General features: G+C 37.0%; 1 protein-coding gene across 2 annotated transcripts; it reads left to right on the top strand.

Moving 5' to 3' along the window:
* Positions 1-2,460: 2,460 nt before the first annotated feature.
* Positions 2,461-20,647, top strand: TMEM19 (transmembrane protein 19). Of its 2 annotated transcripts, none has more exons than XM_045553359.1 (7): positions 2,461-2,611; positions 3,012-3,162; positions 5,525-5,638; positions 15,969-16,106; positions 16,491-16,745; positions 17,859-18,068; positions 19,437-20,647. In XM_045553359.1, exons 2-7 carry the CDS (start codon positions 3,033-3,035, stop codon positions 19,598-19,600), a joined length of 1,011 nt encoding a protein of 336 aa, XP_045409315.1. In that variant the 5' UTR covers positions 2,461-2,611; positions 3,012-3,032; the 3' UTR covers positions 19,601-20,647. The 2 variants fall into 2 exon arrangements, with proteins under 2 accessions (XP_045409315.1, XP_045409316.1); XM_045553360.1 differs by having other exon boundaries at positions 2,468-2,482.
* The last annotated feature ends 1,400 nt before the right edge of the window (positions 20,648-22,047 follow it).

The raw sequence follows: 22,047 nt of genomic DNA, 5'->3' as shown, positions 1-22,047 counted from the left end.
TGGGTAAGGGGTACACTTATAGCCTTGACTTAAGAATTATAAACACTACCCACATAATAAAAACATTTGTGCCCCTTAATATTTTGAAATAAAAAAACAAAGAAGGAAAAAGAAAAAGAAAGATTCACATCCCAGGTGGGATGGAGCTGAGCAGCATGAAATTTCATCATGCTACTGTGATGGCACATAATTTAAAACTTATGAATTGTTTATTTCTGGAATTTTCCATTTAATATTTTCTGACCACTGTTGACAATGGGTAACTGAGACTCCAGATAAGGAAGGACTACTTTATATTAAATACATTAATTATATATTAATTCCTCCAAATTATTTCAGTCTTAAGCTAAAATAACTTATTTTATGGAAAACATCCATAATTGGACATTGGAAGAAATGGAAGAGAAATACTCATTTGAAGGGTCAGTTCACTGGCACTATTATTTAATATGCAATTTCAGCAAGATCTAATAGTCATAAGAAAGAAAATCATCTTTGATATCCAGGAACTGACCTGACACCGCTACATTCCAGTGTTGTTAGGAGATGACTGGTTTTCTCATAGAACACCAACTGATCAGACAAAGTCACCTTGTGACTGCGATGAAACAAGGGGGAAAAAAAAGACCAGTTCATAATTTTGTCTTAGAGCAGACAAAAACAAGGTCAGTATGGAAACCACAAAAACATTAGCTTTTATCAGTAATAATAACCTTACCCAATAGCTGGTAACATTGATATTGGCCAAGTTATCTCAACTTGGTGAGATCACAGAATCATTTACCTACACAGAACAGACTGGGACAAAAAAAAGAAACAGGCACATAATACATTTCTGCATAAAGACCATATATGTATGTGATCTATTATGAGAAAGTCTCTCTTATCATAGTCCTACTTCACAGATTTGGTTCTTAGTTAACCAGATGCCTTACCAAAAAAAAAGGGGAGTTATCTTTGGCATGTATTTTGAAATTTAAAATAATGTGAGTTTTTAAAAAGTAACTAGTCTTAGGGGGTTAAAACACAATTGTGTACTATGTCTGAAATGGATTTATCTCCTCTTCTTACACAGTCGACAATTAACTGAAAAAATTCAGAAATATATATATACATACATATATGGGGTTTTTTTTGTTTTTTTTTTTTGAGGCACAGTCTCGCTCTGTTGCCCAGGCTAGAGTGCAGTGGCGTCAGCCTAGCTCACAGCAACCTCAAACTCCTGGGCTCAAGCAATCCTCCTGCCTCAGCCTCCTGAGTAGCTGGGACTACAGGCATGCACCACCATGCCTGGCTAATTTTTTCTATATATTTTTAGTTGGCCAGTTAATTTCTTTCTGTTTTTTTAGTAGAGACGGGGTCTCGCTCTTGCTCAGGCTGGTCTCAAACTCCTGACCTCCAGCGATCCTCCTGCATTAGCCTCCCAGAGTGCTAGGATTACAGGCGTGAGCCACTGCGCCCGGCCTCAGAAATATATTAAATAATTTAATTATCAGTTAGTTACTGTTAACCCAGGCCACCAAAGGTTAATTTCAAATAAAACATGAAATCAGTGACAAGACTTGGATTTTTAATGCTAACAAGACATTCTGCTTTCTCAATGAATTGACTGCACATACTTTAATTATGAGGGGTGTGGGAGCAGATATTTTCACAATGTAAGTGGTGTTATGACAATTATGTGAAAGCTCAATAGCAGGAACTATGTTTACTTGTATTTTTGCATTGCTAGCAGTCAGCAGAGTCTGGCACTTTATAAGTACTAGACAATATTGTTTTAAATGATTTTCTTTCTTCTTTTTTGAGACAAGGTCTAGAGTCACCAGGGCTAGAGTGCAGTGGCATCATCATAGCTCACAGCAACCTCAAAGTCCTGGGCTCAAGCGATCCTCCTGCCTCAGCCTTCCCAGTAGTTGAGACTACAGGCATGCACCACCACGCCTAATTTTTCTTTCTTTCTTACTTTCGTGTGTGTGTGTGTGTGTGTGTGTGTGTGTGTGTAGAAACAGGGTCTCGCTCTTGCTCACACCGGCCTAAGGCTTGGCTACCCGAAGTGTTAGGATTACAGGCGTGAGCCACCGCGCCCAGCCTTAAATGATTTTCTAAGTCACAAAATTCTGTTTCTACAACACACTATATTCCCCTCCCCCCCAAATCCATAATACTATTAATAACTGGCACAAACTCTTCATAGCTGAAGAAGGATTCGTATATTATGCTTGAAGTGTATTTACAGGGTCTAAATTCACTTGCATTTCGTTGTTATTCTATTACTATCCTGGTGGTGGTTTCACTTCTCAGCGCGAAGGACGTCCCCAAACTCACGGACCTAAGTTCCCAGACGTCCACGCTCTCAGCAGCAAGGCAAACACAAGCAGCCCGAGTTCCCGCAGTCCCTGCTCACGTGAGCTAGGCGGAGGCCTCACGCGGCTGCGGCGCATGCGCGCAAGAGGGGAGCCGCAAGAGGCGGAGGCTCAGTGAGGTGCGGACTGAGTCTCGGGGGGTGGGTCTCCGCGCTGGCCGGCTGGACCTGGACCCTGGAGTAGCTCAGGCGACTGTCGGGACTTGACCGCGCTCGGTCGCGCCGCGCTCACCGCCCAGACTCGCCCAGGTTCGCACACCCCACGCTGCGCCTCTGCGTCAGCGGGCGCTTCCCATAGGCGGCGTGTAGAAGCGCTGCGACGGGCGGTGTGGGCGGAGCTCGCTGCCCGGGGCCGCGGATTGGCTGCCTCTGCCTTGCCTTCCCCTTCCTGCTCGCGGGGTTCAGGTGTGAAGTGGCCGCCAGCCCGGAGCGGGCTCTGAGGGGTGCTGTTGGCTCTTCCAGTGAGGCGTGGACCTAGTCCATACGAGTTGGAGCTCTCCACTAGCACCAGTTTTTGGAAAGAGTTTGAGTTTATTTTTGTTCAATCGGTGGAAGACATTGGCATTTATGTTTGCCTCTAAACGAGTTTTTTGCAGTCAGCTTAAATGACTTTATTTTTCTCAGAAACGCTGTATATTTTCTCCCTCAGGTGCTCATATCCTTGCCTTCCATGACAAATCTTGACGACAATATATGCAAAAGATATGTAAAGATGATAACTAATATAGTTATATTGAGCCTGATCATTTGCATTTCTTTAGCTTTCTGGATTATGTCAATGACTGCAAGCACTTATTATGGTAAGTATGAATTTTTTTTTTTTTTTTTGTGGGGGGAGACAGAGTTGCATTCACTCTGTTGCCCTGGGTAGAGTGCAGTGGCGTCATCATAGCTCACTGCAACCTCAGACTCCTGGGTTCAAGCGGTCTTCTTACCTCAGCCTCCCAAGTAGCTGGGACAACAGACAGAAGCCACCACACCTGGCTAATTTTTTCTATTTTTAGTACAGACAGGGTCTCAGTTTACTCAGGCTGGTCTGGAACTCCTGACTTCAAACTACCTTCCTGTTCTAAATTGTTTTTTTTATAATCTAATCTGGGAATTTGAAATTGTACCATTGTGAACTCATGGTTATGAATGATTTTGTTTACTTTACTTCCACAATCTGAATTTAACTTACTAACATAAACGGTGCCTTGAACGTTTTACACCCTTTAATAGATGCTCGTGTGAGAATACTGGCTACGCCTATTTCAAAATGTTTTTAATATTTTATGTAGTTATGGTATCTATCTTGGTTAAAAAGTGAGGTGAAACAGTTTTGTAAAGCAATCACAGTGATGCTTTTAATTTTGAATAAGAATATTAGTAATGTAGTTTATCAATTTTAAGTGTCCTGTAAAAGTAAGAATTAAAGACAGTATAATGTTTACGTTTGAGATTTGAAGGATTTGTCTGACATTTGGTCACTTCAGAAGAATAGACTCCTTTTAAAGCCTGAAGCTACTTTGCTATAAGCTATTCCAGACTCAGGTCTTTAAGGTTTTGAAGGTACGTTAGAACATGAGCATTTCTACACACAAACTTCTTTGGTACTCCTGTAAAGACAAAATACTGGTCAGTTCAGAACAAAGGAAAAAGTGAAAAGGAGAATGAGAAAATGAACTCTTATAAATGGTTATATCATAAGTGATTGCCATTTCAGATCTTACTCTTTTTGTAAAGAGACTGTGAATAATTGGATAGATGTTCTCCAAGGTACAGTAGGGCTGTTCATTCATAATGATTCACAATAGGGAGTAGGAGTTTGCGGGGAGGGAAATGAGAAGATTCTTGGTGCCAGGATTAATTATGACCTAAACTAAATAGAATAAACCAGGATTTGTAAATTGAAGTGTCTCCCTGGGGCCAGTAATCTACTGCAAATGAATGGAGCTGGCCAAGTTTTTGCATATTAAACGTGTCAATAGTTTTTACTTTCAAAAATAGGATTTTTCCCATTTTTTGGTGAACACTTGGCGCTCTTTGGCTTTCATTTTCCCATTTTTGATAGAAACATGGACACAAGCAATAGTTCGTGTTTTTCTTTACTGTAAGGAAATCATTCAGCCTTGGTGTTTAGGAATCTGTCAGAAACGGTGGCGAATTAAAACAGGAAAACCATGGCTTGTCTAAAAGAGGAGGCCTTTCTTCACCTTCAATTAATTCTGCCAAGTGGGTCAGAACTTTAGGTTTTTAAAACAGAAGCCAAGAATCTGGTTTTTTAAATATGAAATCTCCTAATCTTTAATTATTGACTCAAATTGTTTGAAAACACTGCTAGCCAAACAAAACATCTGTGAGCTGGAATGCAACCTTTGGAAAAGTCAATTTCTAACCATTGAATCAGGTGTGCTCTGAAAGGCAGAGGGAGGAATATGATACTGTTAAATAAAGAATTTGTTCTATGTAGTTCTTGAAATTTAAAACGTGCCTTTCACAAAAATGAGGACCCAGAGATTCCGTTCAATCTCCAAATGCCCATGTTTGAAATACCCATTATCATAAATATTTTAATAGCTGTAAATATTCTCAAAACTTGGACATAACTTATTTGACCATTTCCCAGTAAGATTGCCCCTCTGGAAATATACAAATCTCAACATAAATACAGTCATGTGCCTCATAACGATGTTTCAGTCAATGACAGACTACATACACAATGGTCCATAAAGTTATAATACTGCATTTTTACTGTGCTTTTTCTATGTTTAGGTACACAAATACTAGCCATTGTATTATAATTGACTAATCCCTTTTAATAAAGGGATTTGTTCTTTGAAGTTTGTATTTGGTCAAGGGGCCCCACTTGGGGATCTGGAGGGCCACATGTGGCTTTGAGGCTGCAGGTTCCTCATATAGCTTAGGTGTATGGTAGACTATACCATTTAGGTTTGTGTGAGTACTGTCTATGTTTGCAAATGATGAAATTGCCTAAAGACACATTTCCCAGAACATATCCGGATCATGAAGTGACACATGACTGTATTTTTCCTTGGTGACTTTATCTCAGTCTCTCTACTTTTGATAGTATTTTAATCCAGATAGCAGTTATCAAAGCTTACTGCCAAGGTTAACCTGTGCAGATTTCACAATTTGTGCTCCACCTTTATAATTTTTCAGGTAATTTACGGCCCGTGTCTCCTTGGCGTTGGCTGTTTTCTGTTGTTGTTCCTGTTTTGATCGTCTCTAATGGCTTTAAAAAGAAAAGTCTAGATCATAGTGGAGCTTTAGGAGGTATGTTTTCATTTTGAATGTTTAACTGTATAATAAGTGCTTGCTTATATAATTTAAACTTATGTTTTCTAAATTCTGAATATATGAGACTACAAATCATGACATTATATATTTTAGACATGATAAAGCTATGTATTGCTCAGCATTCTTATTGTTAAAATTTCCTAAAGTAACATATAGTTTTAGTGTAACATACAAATTTAACTTTGTAATTGATATAAAGTAGATTAATGGGGTAGACTTTTCAGAAAGGACCTTGACTATTCTCCTCCTTTAGTTTGATTAGTCTCCTACTAACAGAAACATTGGAGCACTTCTCCTAGGTGTAACATAGAGGAACAGTTGGAAAGAATAATTCTTGGAAATTGCCATTAGTAATCTCAAGCAAAGCAGTCTAGACTTAGTGTTCTAGATTAATTATTTTCAGAACCAAGGTAGGGACAGGCCATTTATTCCTTCTTTTAGCAAATATTTATTAAGTACTTAGTACTCTGTGCCACTCGTCTAGAAACTGGGGATGTAGCTGTGAACAAGGACAAGGTTTCAGTTCTCATGGAATTTTTATTCTTTAGGGCAGATAGATAATAAAATATATAAAACTTTTCAGATAATGATGAAGTTTATGAGAAAAAAGATAATAGTGTGTATGTTGGAAGATGTGAGTCCTTCTGTAGACAGAAAAAAGGTCAGGTGCTTTTCTCTAAGGAGATCATTTTAAGCTGGGGCCTGAAGAAGCCAGTAATGAGAAGATCTGAGAGGATGTTCCAGGCTGACAGAATAACAATTGGAAAAGCCCTGACATGTACAAACCTGCCTTATTTGAGAGTGAGAAGAATAAGGCTCATTTAAATAGTAGAGATAAAGTTGAAGAAATAGGCAAGGGCTGAGTCATATTGGGGTTTGTAGACCACAGTAAGAATTTAATTCCAAACTAGGTAAGATCTCCTTGCCTCAAATCAGGAGTGTGACATGATCTGATTTGACATTAGAACTTTCATATCCTACCAGTGTTACAAACACCAAAACTTGATTCCCCCAAAATACTTCCTACGGGATATAATCACTACAGGATGCGGATTATTTAGAACAGGCAAGTCTGGAAGCCACCTACCCAACCTTCAGAATGCTGCTCATCTTTAGCCCCTGATGCTCTGTAAACACCCTCTGTCCCCTCTGTATTCAAGTACAGCAGATGTTTCTCATGAAGTTTTATAAACTAGAATAGACCTTTATGGAGGCAAGATTGCATGATGGGTAAAAGAATAAGCATTAGAGTTAGTCAGAATGAATTTGAATAATAGTTACAGCTTTGGAAGAGTCATATAACCTCTCTGCCTCAGTTTTTTTGTCATAAAAAAATGAAGTTTTTAATATTTAACCTAGAGAAGGATATATCATTAATTTAATGAAGCTTAAACTTGAGGGCACCTCACTTGCAATTAGTACCTTCCAAGGCCTTGGGAAGAGCCCTAGCAATATGTTCTCATGGTCCTATGGTTTTGTAAATTTTGCAAAGGTAAAAGATATTTTTGTACTCTTTTTCTTAAAGGGGACTTCCAAATTATATAAGCTTCAGTGCCTCCTCCCCCCAAAACCTGGCTCTACCCTTGATTTCATTCTTAGGGCATAGTGAGAATTAAATGAGGTAATTACTATCAAGTTCTTAGCTCAGTGCCTGGACACATAGCCAACATGTATTGAATACTTATTAGGTAGAGTTCTTCAGAATCATGCTAATTCTCTTTTTTTCATGAATGAGAAACATTGTTCAAGTTCTGTTGAGAGTTTTTTTTTTTCATTCTGAGTTGGTAGTTGAGAATTAAAGTTAACTAGACATGTTGACATCTTTATATGAATTTTTTTTACCATATAATCAACAAGTATTAGGAACGGTTATGTTTTATTTATTTGACAAATGCTTATTTGTACTTACTATGTACCAGGCACTGCTGTTAGCTCTTGGAATTAACTCATTTATTACAAATAATTTGAACAAGCTCTGCTTGAATGTAATAACGTAGAGTTATACTTTGCTAAAAAAATATTCTTTGTCAGGTATCCTGCCCTTGGTATTTATTATTGTTTACCTATAGCAAGAAAGCTCAAGTCCTTCTTGAAATTCCGTCTTCCTTTCGCCTCCATGCTACTTCTCTTACTTTTTTGATCTCTACTTTGGTTTCTTTCCTGCTACCACTTCCTTTCCTACCTTCTAACCCTTGGGCCTCTACTCTTCTCCTTCCTATCTTGATTTAGAATTAAAAGATATATATTTGAAACCTAGCACTGCCACCTGTTATCCATGTGAACTTTGGCCAATCATTAACTTGGGAGCCTCACTTTCTTCATCTCTTATGAAACGGGTCCAATAGTAATACTTATGGGCTTACTGGTGAGGCTCAAACAAGATATTGTGTGAGAGATACCATATCTTTGTAAACTGTAAAGCACTATAAATACCTTCACTGTTCGTGATTATTTGCTTTCAACCATATTTTTCTACGTGAATGACTTAAATTGGTGTTGCCACAAACCTTCATTTCTTTCTCTGTATCTCTGCTCATATTACTGTCCATCCCTCTTTCACCTCTCTCTTGCCTCATTATATATGCTGATTATTATCATCTGCATTAATGGAGAAGTATATAGAGAGGTTTGAAGGCTAATGAGAGTTTTAGGGGGAAAATAATGAAAACTGCAGAAAATTAAAATTAACTCTCCCAGAGTGAGATTAAATGAAGTATTCCCACTTAGAAAGGTTATATTGTTCTAGGCTTCCTAGTACTTAATGAGGCATTCACACTGTGTAGGATTCAAACCTAATAAAGTCATTGCTTTGCTGCCAGCCCTAATAGGTGGAAATGATCCAATGTAGTAGATGCAAGCATGTTATTAATTTCTGTTTCAGTAGTAACTGATAGTTCTAAAGTCAGGTAGTTTGCTTCTAAAAAATTATCCTGGTTACTATAACATGCCACTTGATCTGCCTGAGAACAAAGGACACCTACTAGATTTTAAACTCCTTGAGGACAAAGAGTGTATCTTATGCTTCTGTGTCCCATGTTTTTTTGAATAGTGGTAGGCACATAATAGGTGCTTAGGAAATAATAGTTTGATTTTAAAAACCTCTGATCTTTTCCTAATCATCTCATTCTGTGAAATGTTGGTATCTGACTGTTTGGAACTTTTTTTTCCTTAATGATAAAAACCGTATTGCTGATTTAAAGTATGTCATAGTATTTGAGAATATTGTCATGGAGTATGACTATAATTTACTTAAACTCTCAGTGTTATAATTTTCCCATCTGTAAAATGGAAAGGAATAATAGTTTCTATAGCAATGAGATATCATGAGGAGTTATCCATGTAAAACGCTAAGTACTGGTGAACAAGTATTTTACAAATTTTAGTTGCTTTTCTTCCACTACTGCTATTCACAGACATAAAGAATTTTACTAAGGTTTACCACATCATGACTTTAGTGTGTTTGGGACTGAGAAGTAAGACTCACAGAACTTCCTCAGGATCTGGGGATTTAGAGCCCTCCTTGACAGGAACATATACGTAGGTGTTGGTAGAATGGGGGAGGCAATGCTGAAGGTGCACACTGAAGTAGAGGGCTCTGGTCTACTGGAGAGAGTGTTGCCAGGATAAGGAGAGGGTCATATGTAAACAGTCCATGTAAACAGTAAAGCACTGTGTAGGTGATTTACTCCAAGGAAATGTCTACTCATTATTAACATAGTTCTGTGTAGTTACTGAAAGTTTTCATGTGAACATGTGAATGTGGACAATTTGTTATCAGGCCTTTTGACTTGGCAAGTTTTAATTTAATTTTATTTGCCAAGACTATTAAGCTGAGTGATTTACCATTTTTTCATTTATTTTCAACAAATACTTAGGGTCCCTGTATACCAAGCACTATTTTGGGCACTTAGGATTTTAACAGTGAATAAAATGGATAAAAATTCTTCTGTCATTGAGCTTACATTTTTAGTCAAGGGAGACAGATTATAAATGAGTTTGAGGCCTCTAGTCCCCAGGAGATGCTGTAAGTGTAATGGCAGTACACAGCAAGATAGAGTGTTGTCAGGAAAGGCCAATGTTGGTACTCTGTCTGGTCCCACAAGGGTGGCCTTACCTCTTTTTTGTCACTGTAATTCAGGTCTTATGTTTAGCCTTTCTAAAGTAGAAACTTCACTCTGTCAGGCCAAGAAAACTGGCTGAACATTGCTCATTGTCATAAGGGATTGATATATGAGCGAGAATGCTGCTTTATTAACATGATCGTATCTAGAGCTACCAGGCAGACTGGAATACAAACATCACTGTTCAGGCATGTCCTATTTTTGTAGTCAGGCCACTTGACAAGCCAGATTATAATTATAAGGTTGCTTTGGTGAGTACAAAGTCTGAGAAACAGTAATACATGTCCACAGGTCAAAGGGTCCCCTCCCTTGGACAGAGTTTGACAAGTCTGCCAACTTCTGGTTCTTTTGGCCTTCACTTTCTACATTTTTGGCTAACCAATGAAATTACTGTAAAATGCATATACAACAATAGATTAGATAGATTTGGGTTGATTAAATTACTATGAAATTTCAGCCCTGCCTTTCCATCTTCTGCCTCCCAGAGATTACCCAGGTCACCTTGGTTAGAATTTGGGATGTAACTCTATTCCCACTATCAGACATTTGGAGACAGTGTTCTTTTACTCCCCTAGATAGCATCTAGATAGAATTTACCTTTAGGCTCAGAAGGCAGCCATAATATTTCAGTCTTCAAGTTCTTTGTGAGTACCTTATTGTCCCATATGTGAACCCCTAATCATTGATAATTAGAGATTATCAATGGGGTGCAGTGGAGAGGTGGAACAGACATAAACAGGAGATAGCAGTTACTAATGTAAAAATGTAGGCATACCTGGGAGTTGCCAAAAGTTCCAAGATATTTTTAGACTACATGAAGGAAAGCATTCCTTCAGAGCACATTATCTTATTTCCTCAATCTGAACCTGTCATCAACATGAACATTGATCACTTTATATAGTATTTTAAGGTGATTGAAGTAAAAAGGATATAAAGGCCATTTGCCATTTGTAACATCTCAGTGTAGGTTGTTTTAGGCCCTTTCTACTTTGGGTTTTTTTAAAGACAGTGGAACAAATTGTTAATAATTACTATTCATGAAAGGGCAGAGGGCAGACACTTTGACTTTCAGTTCATATACTTTCATATGGTTTGGCTTTCTACTCCAATAGTTATGTACTACTTTTATAACAATTTAAAAATCAGTTGAAGAAACTTAAAGTTTGCATAACAATAATATTTATTGTTGTTGAGCTTTTGTCACTGGAACTGTCACTGCTGTCAATAACAATGACATTAGCTAACATTTTTTAAAGGCCTCCTACATCCTGGGGAATATAATAAGCATATTACAAAAATCATCTCTAACTTTTTATAGCAAGCCAGTGAGATAGGAATTTTGATTATTCTCATTTCACTAATGTGAAATTGAAGCTTAAGGAGGTTTGTCTCACAGTGGTAAGTGGAGAAGCCAAAGTTTGAACTCCAGACTACTCAACTCCAGATCTGAAGTGCTTCGTTACTACTTTATACCAAGTTCCCCTATTTCTTACACTCTTAAAATATATTAAACTTAAATAAAATACCAGTAATTGAGCATCTTTGGATGAATCAATGAATAACTGTCTCATTGGTTATGATACTTGAATTTTGAGCTAAGCAATGGAAAGTGTTATTATAGCAAAAGAAACCTGGTCCCCTGTTATTTTATTTAATAAGATATTGTTTATTTAATACCTCCTTATTGAATAAATAGATTCATTAAATATTAAATTATTTAATGTCTTATGTAATATTGACTCTGTTATTGAACATAATTTTATTTAATAAAATTCTTCATTTAACAGAACAGAATATATTTATCATTAGAGTTACAGAGAATAGAGTATTGTCAACCACAGAGTAAGTCGGGGATGGATCAGTTCACAGGCAGGAATAACATAGAAAAACTAGAGATAACAGCAGGCAGCCTGGGCAAGGCCATACAAGATAATAGTACCTTAGTGTGGTTATCACATTCTGGGAAAATGAAACCCTATCCGGCAGGGCTAGAGTTAGATTTTTGTCAGGCACGCAGACTAGAAGGTCTCTCAAGTTTAGACACAAGCCAGTAAAACTCATGAGAGACCAATTTACAAAGCAGAATGTCAGCTTCTTGGTTACAGTGACCTAAATTTTCATTGCAGATTAGTACATTCTTTCCCTAAAAGAACTATAAAGTTATCAAAAGTTTGCTTGAAAGTTCCAAGAAACATATAGAGAATGCTACCTTTTAAGTAAGAAAGAAGGGAAAATAAGAAAAATGCATATATCTACTTAAAAAAAAACACAGGAATGATAAACAAATACAACATAAACACAGGAAAGAAAATAATGCAGTTGCTTACAAAGGCTGGAGTGAGAGCTAAAGATGTGGGGGGGGCGGCGAGATCTGGGAAGAAGTGACATTTTTCTAAGTATTCCTTTTTGTGTAAGTTTGACATTTAGAAGCATGTTCTACATATTTAAGAAATCAAACCAGTAAGGATTGGAAGGAGGGGAATCTAAAACAAAGCTAACTGAAATGAACTCAGTTATGTTTCCAATGAATACTGTGAGCACACTGAAAGGAAAAGAGTAACCAGTGAACACTGTTTTTTACTATATACCTTTGTTTTAGGTTGAAGGGAGGGGAAAATTACAAACAAATCCTAAACTATTTTTAGTAGGTTTGTTTTGTGGTAGTATGAGTGAAGCATTTCTGAAACAATTTTAGATATAATATAGGATTGAGCAAATGGGTGAATTTGTCATTGTTGGCAGTCAGGGTTCTTACTAAGAAAAGTGAAACATGCAAATATAGAAGGGAGGAAGACAAGAGAGAACCCTGTGGGTTTGGATTGCAATTTGTGTTGGTGTGATCTTATGATTTCTAAAATATGTGTATGTATGTATGTGTATATATTCCTGTGTATATATTTGTATGTTTCTGGATATCAGTATGTGTAATTATTTGCCCTGTCCACAAACAGCAAAGATACCCCAGTAGCAATGAGCACACTGAGAACCTACATCTTGGTGTCTAACATATATTACCTATTAAAATGAGCCACAGCTCATCAGAGAGATGGCTGCTTACAGGGCTGGGGCAGAGTAGGTTTGAGGTGAGCCTAGAATGTCTTGTTACACCGGAAAGAAAGGAAATGCTCAAAAAAAAAAAAAAAAAAAAAAATGGCCGGGCTCGGAGGCTCACGCCTGTAATCCTAACACTCTGGGAGGCCGAGGTGGGTGGACCGCTCGAGGTCAGGAGTTCGAGACCAGCCTGAGCAAGAGCGAGACCCTGTCTCTACTAAAAATAGAAAGAAATGATTTGGACAGCTAAAAGTATATATAGAAAAAAATTAGCCGGGCATGATGGTGCATGCCTGTAGTCCCAGCTACTCGGGAGGCTGAGACAGAAGGATTGCTTAAGCCCAGGAGTTTGAGGTTGCTATGAGCTAGGCTGACGTCACGGCACTCTAGCCAGGGCAACAGAGTGAGACTCTGTCTCAAAAAAGAAAAATGATGAGGCCATGTCACAGGGGCACAATAGCCAGTTAAAAGGATACCCCCTGACCAAATCTGGAACCAATCTAAGCACCAACAATTAAGCACAGTAATATATTATAAGCTATTAGAAAAAATAGTAATTTGTGAGTCTATACTGATAATAATCAGTTTAGATTATTAGTAGCGGGAAAAGAGGTAGGGATCTTGCTTATGTTAGAATGCCAAGAGCTGATTGGAAAATGTGGGGAGAGTGCTGAAAAATTAGCGTTGCAACCATCATTGTAAAGATTGGATCAGGCAAAATCATATAGAAATGGTAAATCTGGGGGAAATTTTGATAAGGAGCAGGATATTTGCATGATTTTAAAGTATTTCCCACAGATTGCTTCTTATTCTAAAGGAAAAGATAATAATTAAATGGTAAAGAAATTACACAATACCTTGACTGAATGATCAAAATCAATATCACCAGTGAGTGGAGGATGGCCATCAGGAGCCTCCAGATGTGACACTCTGAGAGGGATACAACATCACCCATGTAGTATCTGGATGAAGAATGCATAACCTGGATCTAACCATGATGGAACATCAGACACCTCAAGATGAGGAACATGTTTTTTAAAAATGGGGTAATTGGATTCTCAAAAATGACAGTATCAGAAAAGAAAAAGGTATATAGAAATGGTCCACACCAAAAGAGACTAAAGAGATGTAACAACTACCTTAGACTGGATCCTATGCTGTCAGGGGAAATGCTAAAAGGATATTAATGAGTCAGGTGACAAAATTGGAATACAGATAGTAAATAAAAATATTATATCAATGTAAATTTACTGCAATTGATAACTGTACTGTGACTATGTAAGAGTGTATCCCTATTAGAACGTACACACTGAAGTATTTAGAGGTGAAGGGCCATGATATATATAACTTACCCTCAAATAGTTCCAAAAAATACATTTTATATGTATTTATATATTTAGAGAAAGCACACACAAATCATAAAGCAAATGGGGCAAAGTGTTAATAGTAGGTGAATCTAGGTGAAAAGTATATGAGTGTTCTTTTTACTGTTCTTACTCCTACAACCTTCTATAAGTTTGAAATTATTTCCAAATAAAAGTTAAAAAATTTTTTTTAAAGTTATCTTGGTGAGCATACAATCAGAATGAGAAGAATTATTAATAGTTGTATAAATTTAATTCCCAGAGACAGTAAAGCTCTGTCTACAACAGATTTGTACTTAATGAATAAACCAAATACTGGAGTTGATTGGTTAAACCACCTTTACCTGGACCATGCTCAAGACATAATGACAAATTCAGTTTTTGAAACTCTCATTTTATAGCTACTATTCAGACTACCTCCATCTGTTAGCATATTCTTTCTATATATGGTGTATAGGACAACTCATTTGGGATAAAGGCATTCTTAGGGACAGTCACATCCAGTTCTTAATTTCCTGGGGTCACCTTGATTGAATTTTGTATATTATTAGTCATCAAACACTTATTTCTTGTTTTTGCCACTTATTATAGATGGCTAATTTTACTCATATTTTCACTCTAATTCATTTTTGTAGAATTAAACTGTTGTGGTGATAAAGATAGAAGGTATTTGCTCCCTCTCCAACCAAATTTTATTCACAAGAACATTTTCAAATTTTATAACAAAAGGCCTTTAAGGATTATCTGGGTGATTCTAAAAGCCCATTCCAGAATATGTTTGTACTCTCTAGGAATTACCTAGAAGAGAGGTTTTATAACTTCTTAAACAACCCACAGCAAGTTCTTTAAGTCTCAAGCATATTCAGCTACTTTAGCAATTGATTTCAATGGCCTTTTCCACATTGCTGTGATATCAAGAATGCATCTTTCCTTTGCTTTTTTCTTTTGTGTCATGAAATGTAAGCTTCCTTCTTCTTTGTTTTCCTGATGGAACTGCAGGTTTTATAAGCTTTTCTTGAAATTAGTCATTCATCAAAAAATAAAAGATGTCACCTTCTTTCTTTTTTGTTTGCCTGAACAAAATCTAAAAAGGCAGAGAAAAGTCAAAAAATCTAAAATCACATTCACAGAACATATTCTGGTTTTAGTTTCACATTAAATTCAGGATTATTTTTGTGGATTTACCGAGGAAAACTTAGCTAAGAAAACCTCTCTATCTTCTCATCATAGTTTGTGAGGCATAAGGAGAGAGTACGTGAAAGTTCTTTGAGAAGCATAAAAAGCTTACTTCTTTTGATTTTCCTTTATCAAGTAGGGAGAAAACTATTCCAGGCTATAGGGGGAAAATTATAAAATATATGCACTTGAAAAATTCTATAATCTCATCTCTAGAGAGAGCCATGGTTAGTTTGGAAATTCTTCAAACTAGCTTTCTATCCAAACAGTATATATAATATATATTGTTTAGTTATGAAATCACTACTGTTCATTCTGTTCTGCAACTTGATTATAAAAAGTTTGTCTGTCTTGCATTCCTATAGCATTGTTTGAAAGTGGTAAAAAAAAATGATCAATATAATGTGGTAAAAAAATGATCAATATAATAAAAATGACATTCAGTTTACTGCTTGGTAATAACTTAATTGGTAAAATGCAAATATATTAGAAATATACATTCCCAGTTGTAATGTAAAAATAACTGAAAAGAAATTCCATTCTTTTTTCACGTCATTTATGGATTGAATATAATTCTGTGTATGTTTCTTTCAGGGCTAGTGGTTGGATTTATCCTAACCATTGCAAATTTCAGCTTCTTTACATCTTTGCTGATGTTTTTTCTTACTTCTTCAAAACTCACTAAATGGAAGGGAGAAACAAAGAAGCGTCTAGATTCAGAATATAAGGAAGGTAAGATTAATTTTGTTTGCTATTATTCAAAATAGTAAACTTTATTTCATCCAACATAAGCTTTTAATCAGAATGCATTGTTTAGACTGTCAAAACAGATAAATTTTTGCACAAGAATTACTTTATTAGCCTAATTTAGTTTATCATTTATCTCACCACAATAGGGCATAACAGCAGAGTTTTAGAAGCACTAGAGTCTATCCTTAATTATTCCAGATTTAATAATAACAATATAGAATATGGGTGAAGGTGTCATAGCACTTTTAGTCTTTTTTTTTTAAAAATGTCACTCATTTTTCTTAAACCTTAAAATATAAATTTCTATAACTGCATGATTTTCCTTCTGAGAAGAAAATATTTCTTGTCCTTTTCATCTGTTTTCAGGAGGGCAAAGGAATTGGGTTCAGGTGTTCTGTAATGGAGCTGTGCCCACAGAACTGGCCCTGCTATACATGATAGAAAGTGGCCCTGGAGAAATCCCAATAGATTTTTCCAAGCAGTACACTGCTTCCTGGATGTGTTTGTCTCTCTTGGCTGCACTGGCCTGCTCTGCTGGAGACACATGGGCTTCAGAAGTTGGCACGGTTCTAAGTAAAAGCCCGCCAAGGCTGATAACAACATGGGAAAAAGTTCCAGTTGGTGAGTCTTGATTTGAGTTTCTTAAAAAAAACTAAAATAAACAAACAAAAATATCTCCTTAATTTAATGTATTTCTTATTTTAGAGCCTTTTAAGAATTGTATTTAGTCTCCTTAAATAAAGGCAAATTAGAAAACTGCTATAGGCTATTAAATTGGTGATAATAATATTTGCAGGAAATGTTAGCAAGACCTAGATAAACAATACAGAAACATAGAGATTGACCTAGAAACATATGAATGGGGAAAGAAAAGAAGGGAAGTGATAGACTATTTCTTGAGGGCCTGTTATGTAATTAGTGCTTTAACATCATCTCAGTTCCCCATTAACTTTATCAACTACTGCTACAAATTGCACATCCAGATCTGAAATGCTCCAAAATCTGAAACTTTTTGAGCGCTAACAGGATGCTCAAAGGAAATGCTCACTGTAGCATTCCGGATTTCAAATTTTTGGGATGCTTAACCAGTAAGTATGTATTATGCAAATATTCCAAAATCTGAAAAAATCAAAAATATGAAACACTTCTGGTCTCAAGCATTTCAGATAAGGAATACTTAACCTGTACTGCTTCTTTTTTGTCATCTTGTTCTTCCTCTCTTTCTCTCCCACCCTCTTTCTCCATCACCTTTTTCTCTGCCTCCTTTTTTCTTTTCCTCTTCTTATCACTATTATGATAGCTAACATATTAGCTATTACAGTAGAATACCTACTATAGAGCACTGTTCTAACTGCTTTACATTTATTACCACTTAATACTCATAATATTAATAATCATATGAATTGGTTCCTTTCCATCTTACAAACAGGGAAACTACTGCATAGAGTAGTTAAGATAAATTAACCACAGTCACACAGCTTCAGAGTGGCAGAACTAAGATTGAAACCATGCAGTCTGGCTCTATGGAACCATTCCACTGCACTACTTAGAATTTTAGGAGTTACTACAGGGAAAAAGCAGTTTTCTAAGTAGGCTATGGTCTTGAGATTATATTAAAGAGAATGCTTTATTTGAATTAGCCTTGATTAGAGAGGTATCAAAATTTTTTGCTTTCTTTACTTTATGTGTTTACTGATTATTAACCAGGTGATTTTATGCATGTTTCTTCTTCAGGGACCAACGGAGGGGTTACAGTGGTGGGCCTTGCCTCAAGTCTCCTTGGTGGTACCTTTGTGGGCCTCGCATACTTCCTCACACAGTTGGTTTTTGTGAATGATTTAGACATTTCTTCTCCCCAGTGGCCAATTATTGCTTTTGGGGGTCTAGCTGGACTACTAGGATCAATTGTGGACTCATATTTAGGGGCTACAATGCAGTTTACTGGTAAGAACATTTCATTATTATTGCATCTTAGTATATTAAAGAAATGGGGAATAAATAGGAAAAGAAAAATTAAAAAGATGTGACAATTAAAAATAAATCCAAAGACACAAGGTGTTGAGGGACCAGAAATGATAGGGCAAAGTCTCTTCCACAATCTTGTTTTTCTTTTGTGTTAAATTAATTGAAAGAGAATTAGTCCTACAGAGCAATGATTAGAAGCTATGTGGGAGGATATGATGGTGCAGGAAACAGATGTTTTTGCTTATGGGCCATCACCATCACCCAATCCCAGGAAAGCAGGACTTTTGGGATCGGATCGCTTTAATTTGTTTTCCAAGTCCATTTGAGGAATAACTATTTTACTAATCTGACTAACACATATGACCTACTTTCCTACTGTGTTATCGTGCTTGCTGTCCTGGCCACTGAGTTTTTAGCCCCACTCACAAGATGCGTGGGATGCTTCTGAGGCTCTCCTGTCCTATCAGTGTGCTGACGTATTCTGTTAGGAGTATATTTGCTCCACACTCTCACCAGCCATGTCTTCACCTTTGATTGACATCATGAGGACGCTGGGAGGCTAGAGAAAGTTTCTCTGATTACAGTCCTCCCAGTGCTCTTCACACCCCAGGATAATCTATCACCCTTCCATTGCTCTCCGCACCAGTGTATTTGCTCTCTCAGTTTTGTTAGTCTCATTTAAATGCTAAAGAAGAAGCAGTTTGATTTTAATTCCCACTAAAGGATCAGTAACTCTGCACACACACACCCCCTACACACACTTACAGAGTACACATGTTTTTTAGAGAGCCTAGGTTTCTTTTTTTTTCCCCCAGCCCCCAAGAGCCTGGGTTTCATTGTAACTGGTGAAGTTCTGATCATATTGAATGGATTGAAAAAGAAATGTGCACCATAGGGGAGACTACTAATTCATCCTGTAAATCTTTGTGTACCTCCTTTGTGCCAACACTGTGCTGGACCCTGTAGATCCAGGGCTGAGGCCACAGACATGAACCCTACTCTCAGGGACCTCACAGGTTGATCTTGGAGGGGAACCACTGAGAAGACAAGCCCAGCCTGCCAATTTCATGCCCTTTCTGCTTTTAATGTTCTCTTTTCCACTGATGAAGCAACTCCAGAGGAATTGAGAGAACATTACCAAGGTGTGCTAAAACTCATTTATTCAAAGAGGCCTTTTGTAATCAAGGGTTCCATATCTCTCATCATATAAATTATGCATCAGTATCATTTTACAAGTCACTGAGAATCTTTCAAAAAGTATCTCCTTTGGAGGAAAAAAGCTAATTTTTTTTTCTTTTAATCAAGTCATTTGGTTTTTCCACCTCACTTTCTTCTTTTCCACTTCAGGTTTGGATGAAAGCACTGGCATGGTGGTCAACAGCCCAACAAATGAGGCAAAGTACATAGCAGGGAAACCCATTCTTGATAACAACGCAGTGAATCTGTTTTCTTCTGTCCTTACTGCCCTCTTGCTCCCAACAGCTGCTTCAGGTTTTTGGCCCAGGGAGTAAACTTTTATTTCATTTCCACAGGTCAAAACTGGTGAGTCAACCTAAATTTGCAATTCCGACTTTTATCCTAAGAATAATACTTGTAGTGGCAAAGCAGAATTACTAGTTTCACCCCTATTCCATTGTGATAGAATTCCATTTTCCTCTCAACTCCCTTGTAGCAGCTAGCATCTTTCTAGTGAAAGAGAAGAGTTCATAGAACTTATGCATATTTTTCTTCTGTTGAATGGAGATTCTTAAGCAGTGAAGCTACATTGTCCCTACATATTGCTATATATTGAATTAAAAATTCCTACATAATCAATGTCAAGTATTATTTTGTTTGTTTAAACCAACATAGAGCCTAAAAGTGATGATGATTAAAATGGTTCTCAGTTGAGGCAGAGAAATGCTACTGTGCCGGTTACCCAAATGTTGTGTCTGCCTTAAATGTTTTAAGCTAATATATGTGGAAGCCTAAATAAGCATAGTATCCTGGACTTCTCCCATTACCTTGCCATCACAATTGTGAAAAATGTGGACATTGGTCCCTAGTAAGTTATGTGGCCTACTCCACACTTGTTCTTCCTTCCTCAGGGTTAGTGATGAAAAAAAAAGTAAATGCCTTTTTCATATGACCATTATAAAGCATGAAAAAAGTTATTTTTAACTAAAAGCAAAAGAACGTTATCTTATACCTAAAAAATGTGCACCTTACTATATAGTTCAGTTGTTCTCTGAACAGAAACTATCTTGAATTCAATATTCTTAATGTATTATCTAGCTTTCTTTGAAGTATGTATAGGAATATGGTTTAGTATTGGCATCCCGAACAGTTAAAGAGTCACTGGAAAATTATTGTAATTTTTTTTTAATTTACTCTCCTATAAGCTGCTGGAAAATGGTATGATTTCCTATTATGTACATCTAAGTTGTGCTCTTCTTCACATTGTAGTCTCAATGAAAGTGAATTCTGCTTTTCAGTTTTGTTATTCACTCTGATTTACTATGTGCTAAAGGAGTTTTGACATGGTATGGATTATTTTACTAAAAGTATTTTTAAATGTTTCTCATGTGATTTCTGTACCTTTTTCTCCCTGCCCCTTTTGCTTTCTTAAAGAAATTGAGGAAGGAATCCATGAATAAACCACCACATAAGTGGATTCTTTATTGATGACCCTACTGTAGTGCCAATGTAGAACTGACTTAGTTCAAGAAGGAAAGCAAAACAGTCACACCCTTAATCCTTAAGCCAATCAAATCAGTGGGTTACAACCATTGGTTTTGAACTTTGGGTATACATTGGAAGTACATGGGCATGTTTTAAAAAAATACCTGTGTCTAGCCTTCAAGCCTCAGAATTCTGATTTACCTGATCTGGGGATAACCTGGACATTGAGACTTGATAAAGCTGTGGCTACACATTAGAATGATTACGTAGGGAGTTTTTAAAACATGGTTGCAAAGGCCTAAAGATCAAGTAAATCAGAATGTTGGAAGATGAGGCCCATATGTGGGTATTTTTAGGAAGCTCTGGGAAATTTTAATGTTTAGCCAGGTTGAGAACTAATGAATGTCCTAAAGCACTATATTTTCTTTTTCTTTCTTTTTTTTTTTTTTTTTGAGACAGAGCCTCACTCTGTTGCCTGGGCTGGAGTGCCATGGCATCAGCCTAGCTCACAGCAACCTCAAACTCCTGGGCTCAAGCAATCCTTCTGCCTCAGCCTCCCAAGTAGCTGGGACTACAGGCATGTGCCACCATGCCCCGCTGATTTCTTCTATATATTTTTAGTTATCCAGCTAGTTTCTTTCTATTTTTAGTAGAAACGGGGTCTCGCTCTTGCTCAGGCTGGTCTCAAACTCCTGAGCTCAAATGATCCACCTGCCTTGGCCTCCCAGAGTGCTAGGATTACAGGCGTGAGCCACCACTCCTGGCCCTAAAGCACTATATCTAAAAGCAACTTTGAAAGAATGAGACTTTTTGCTCTTAAGGAGAGACTACTATTAGCAGCAGCACAGTATGCTATCCTTCCAGATTATTAGCCTCTGGTAACTGCACAATGTTTTACAGCTGCATCACTTACCAAATCATTGTGTCAATTTTTCATGAAGATTGCGTGTTGTTCTAATATGCCTTTTCTCTTTTCCTGGAGTTTCATCCTCATCACATACTGGGGAATAAATATACTTACTGGGAGCATCTTTGGGTTTGGTAGAATAACCATATCATTCAGAGTTTGGGGGAATACTACTTTATAATCTTTTATTTGAAATCTTAGGGCTAGTTGTGTTTTGGAATCAAGATTTTTCAAATTTTGGAAAATTAACAGAGTCTTTATAAAATATGTCACTTAAAACTACTAAAAAAGTCCAGGGTAGCACCCCATTATCAAATATACTTCTGTTTTTGTGATGCATTATGAATAGCTCTACTAAGGCTGATAACTAAAGACCATAAAGAGCCTCAG

This window comes from Lemur catta, chromosome 6 (assembly GCF_020740605.2).
Source record: "Lemur catta isolate mLemCat1 chromosome 6, mLemCat1.pri, whole genome shotgun sequence".
In the NCBI taxonomy this organism is placed as follows: domain Eukaryota; kingdom Metazoa; phylum Chordata; class Mammalia; order Primates; family Lemuridae; genus Lemur; species Lemur catta.
This window is presented reverse-complemented; position numbering and strand designations above follow the sequence as displayed.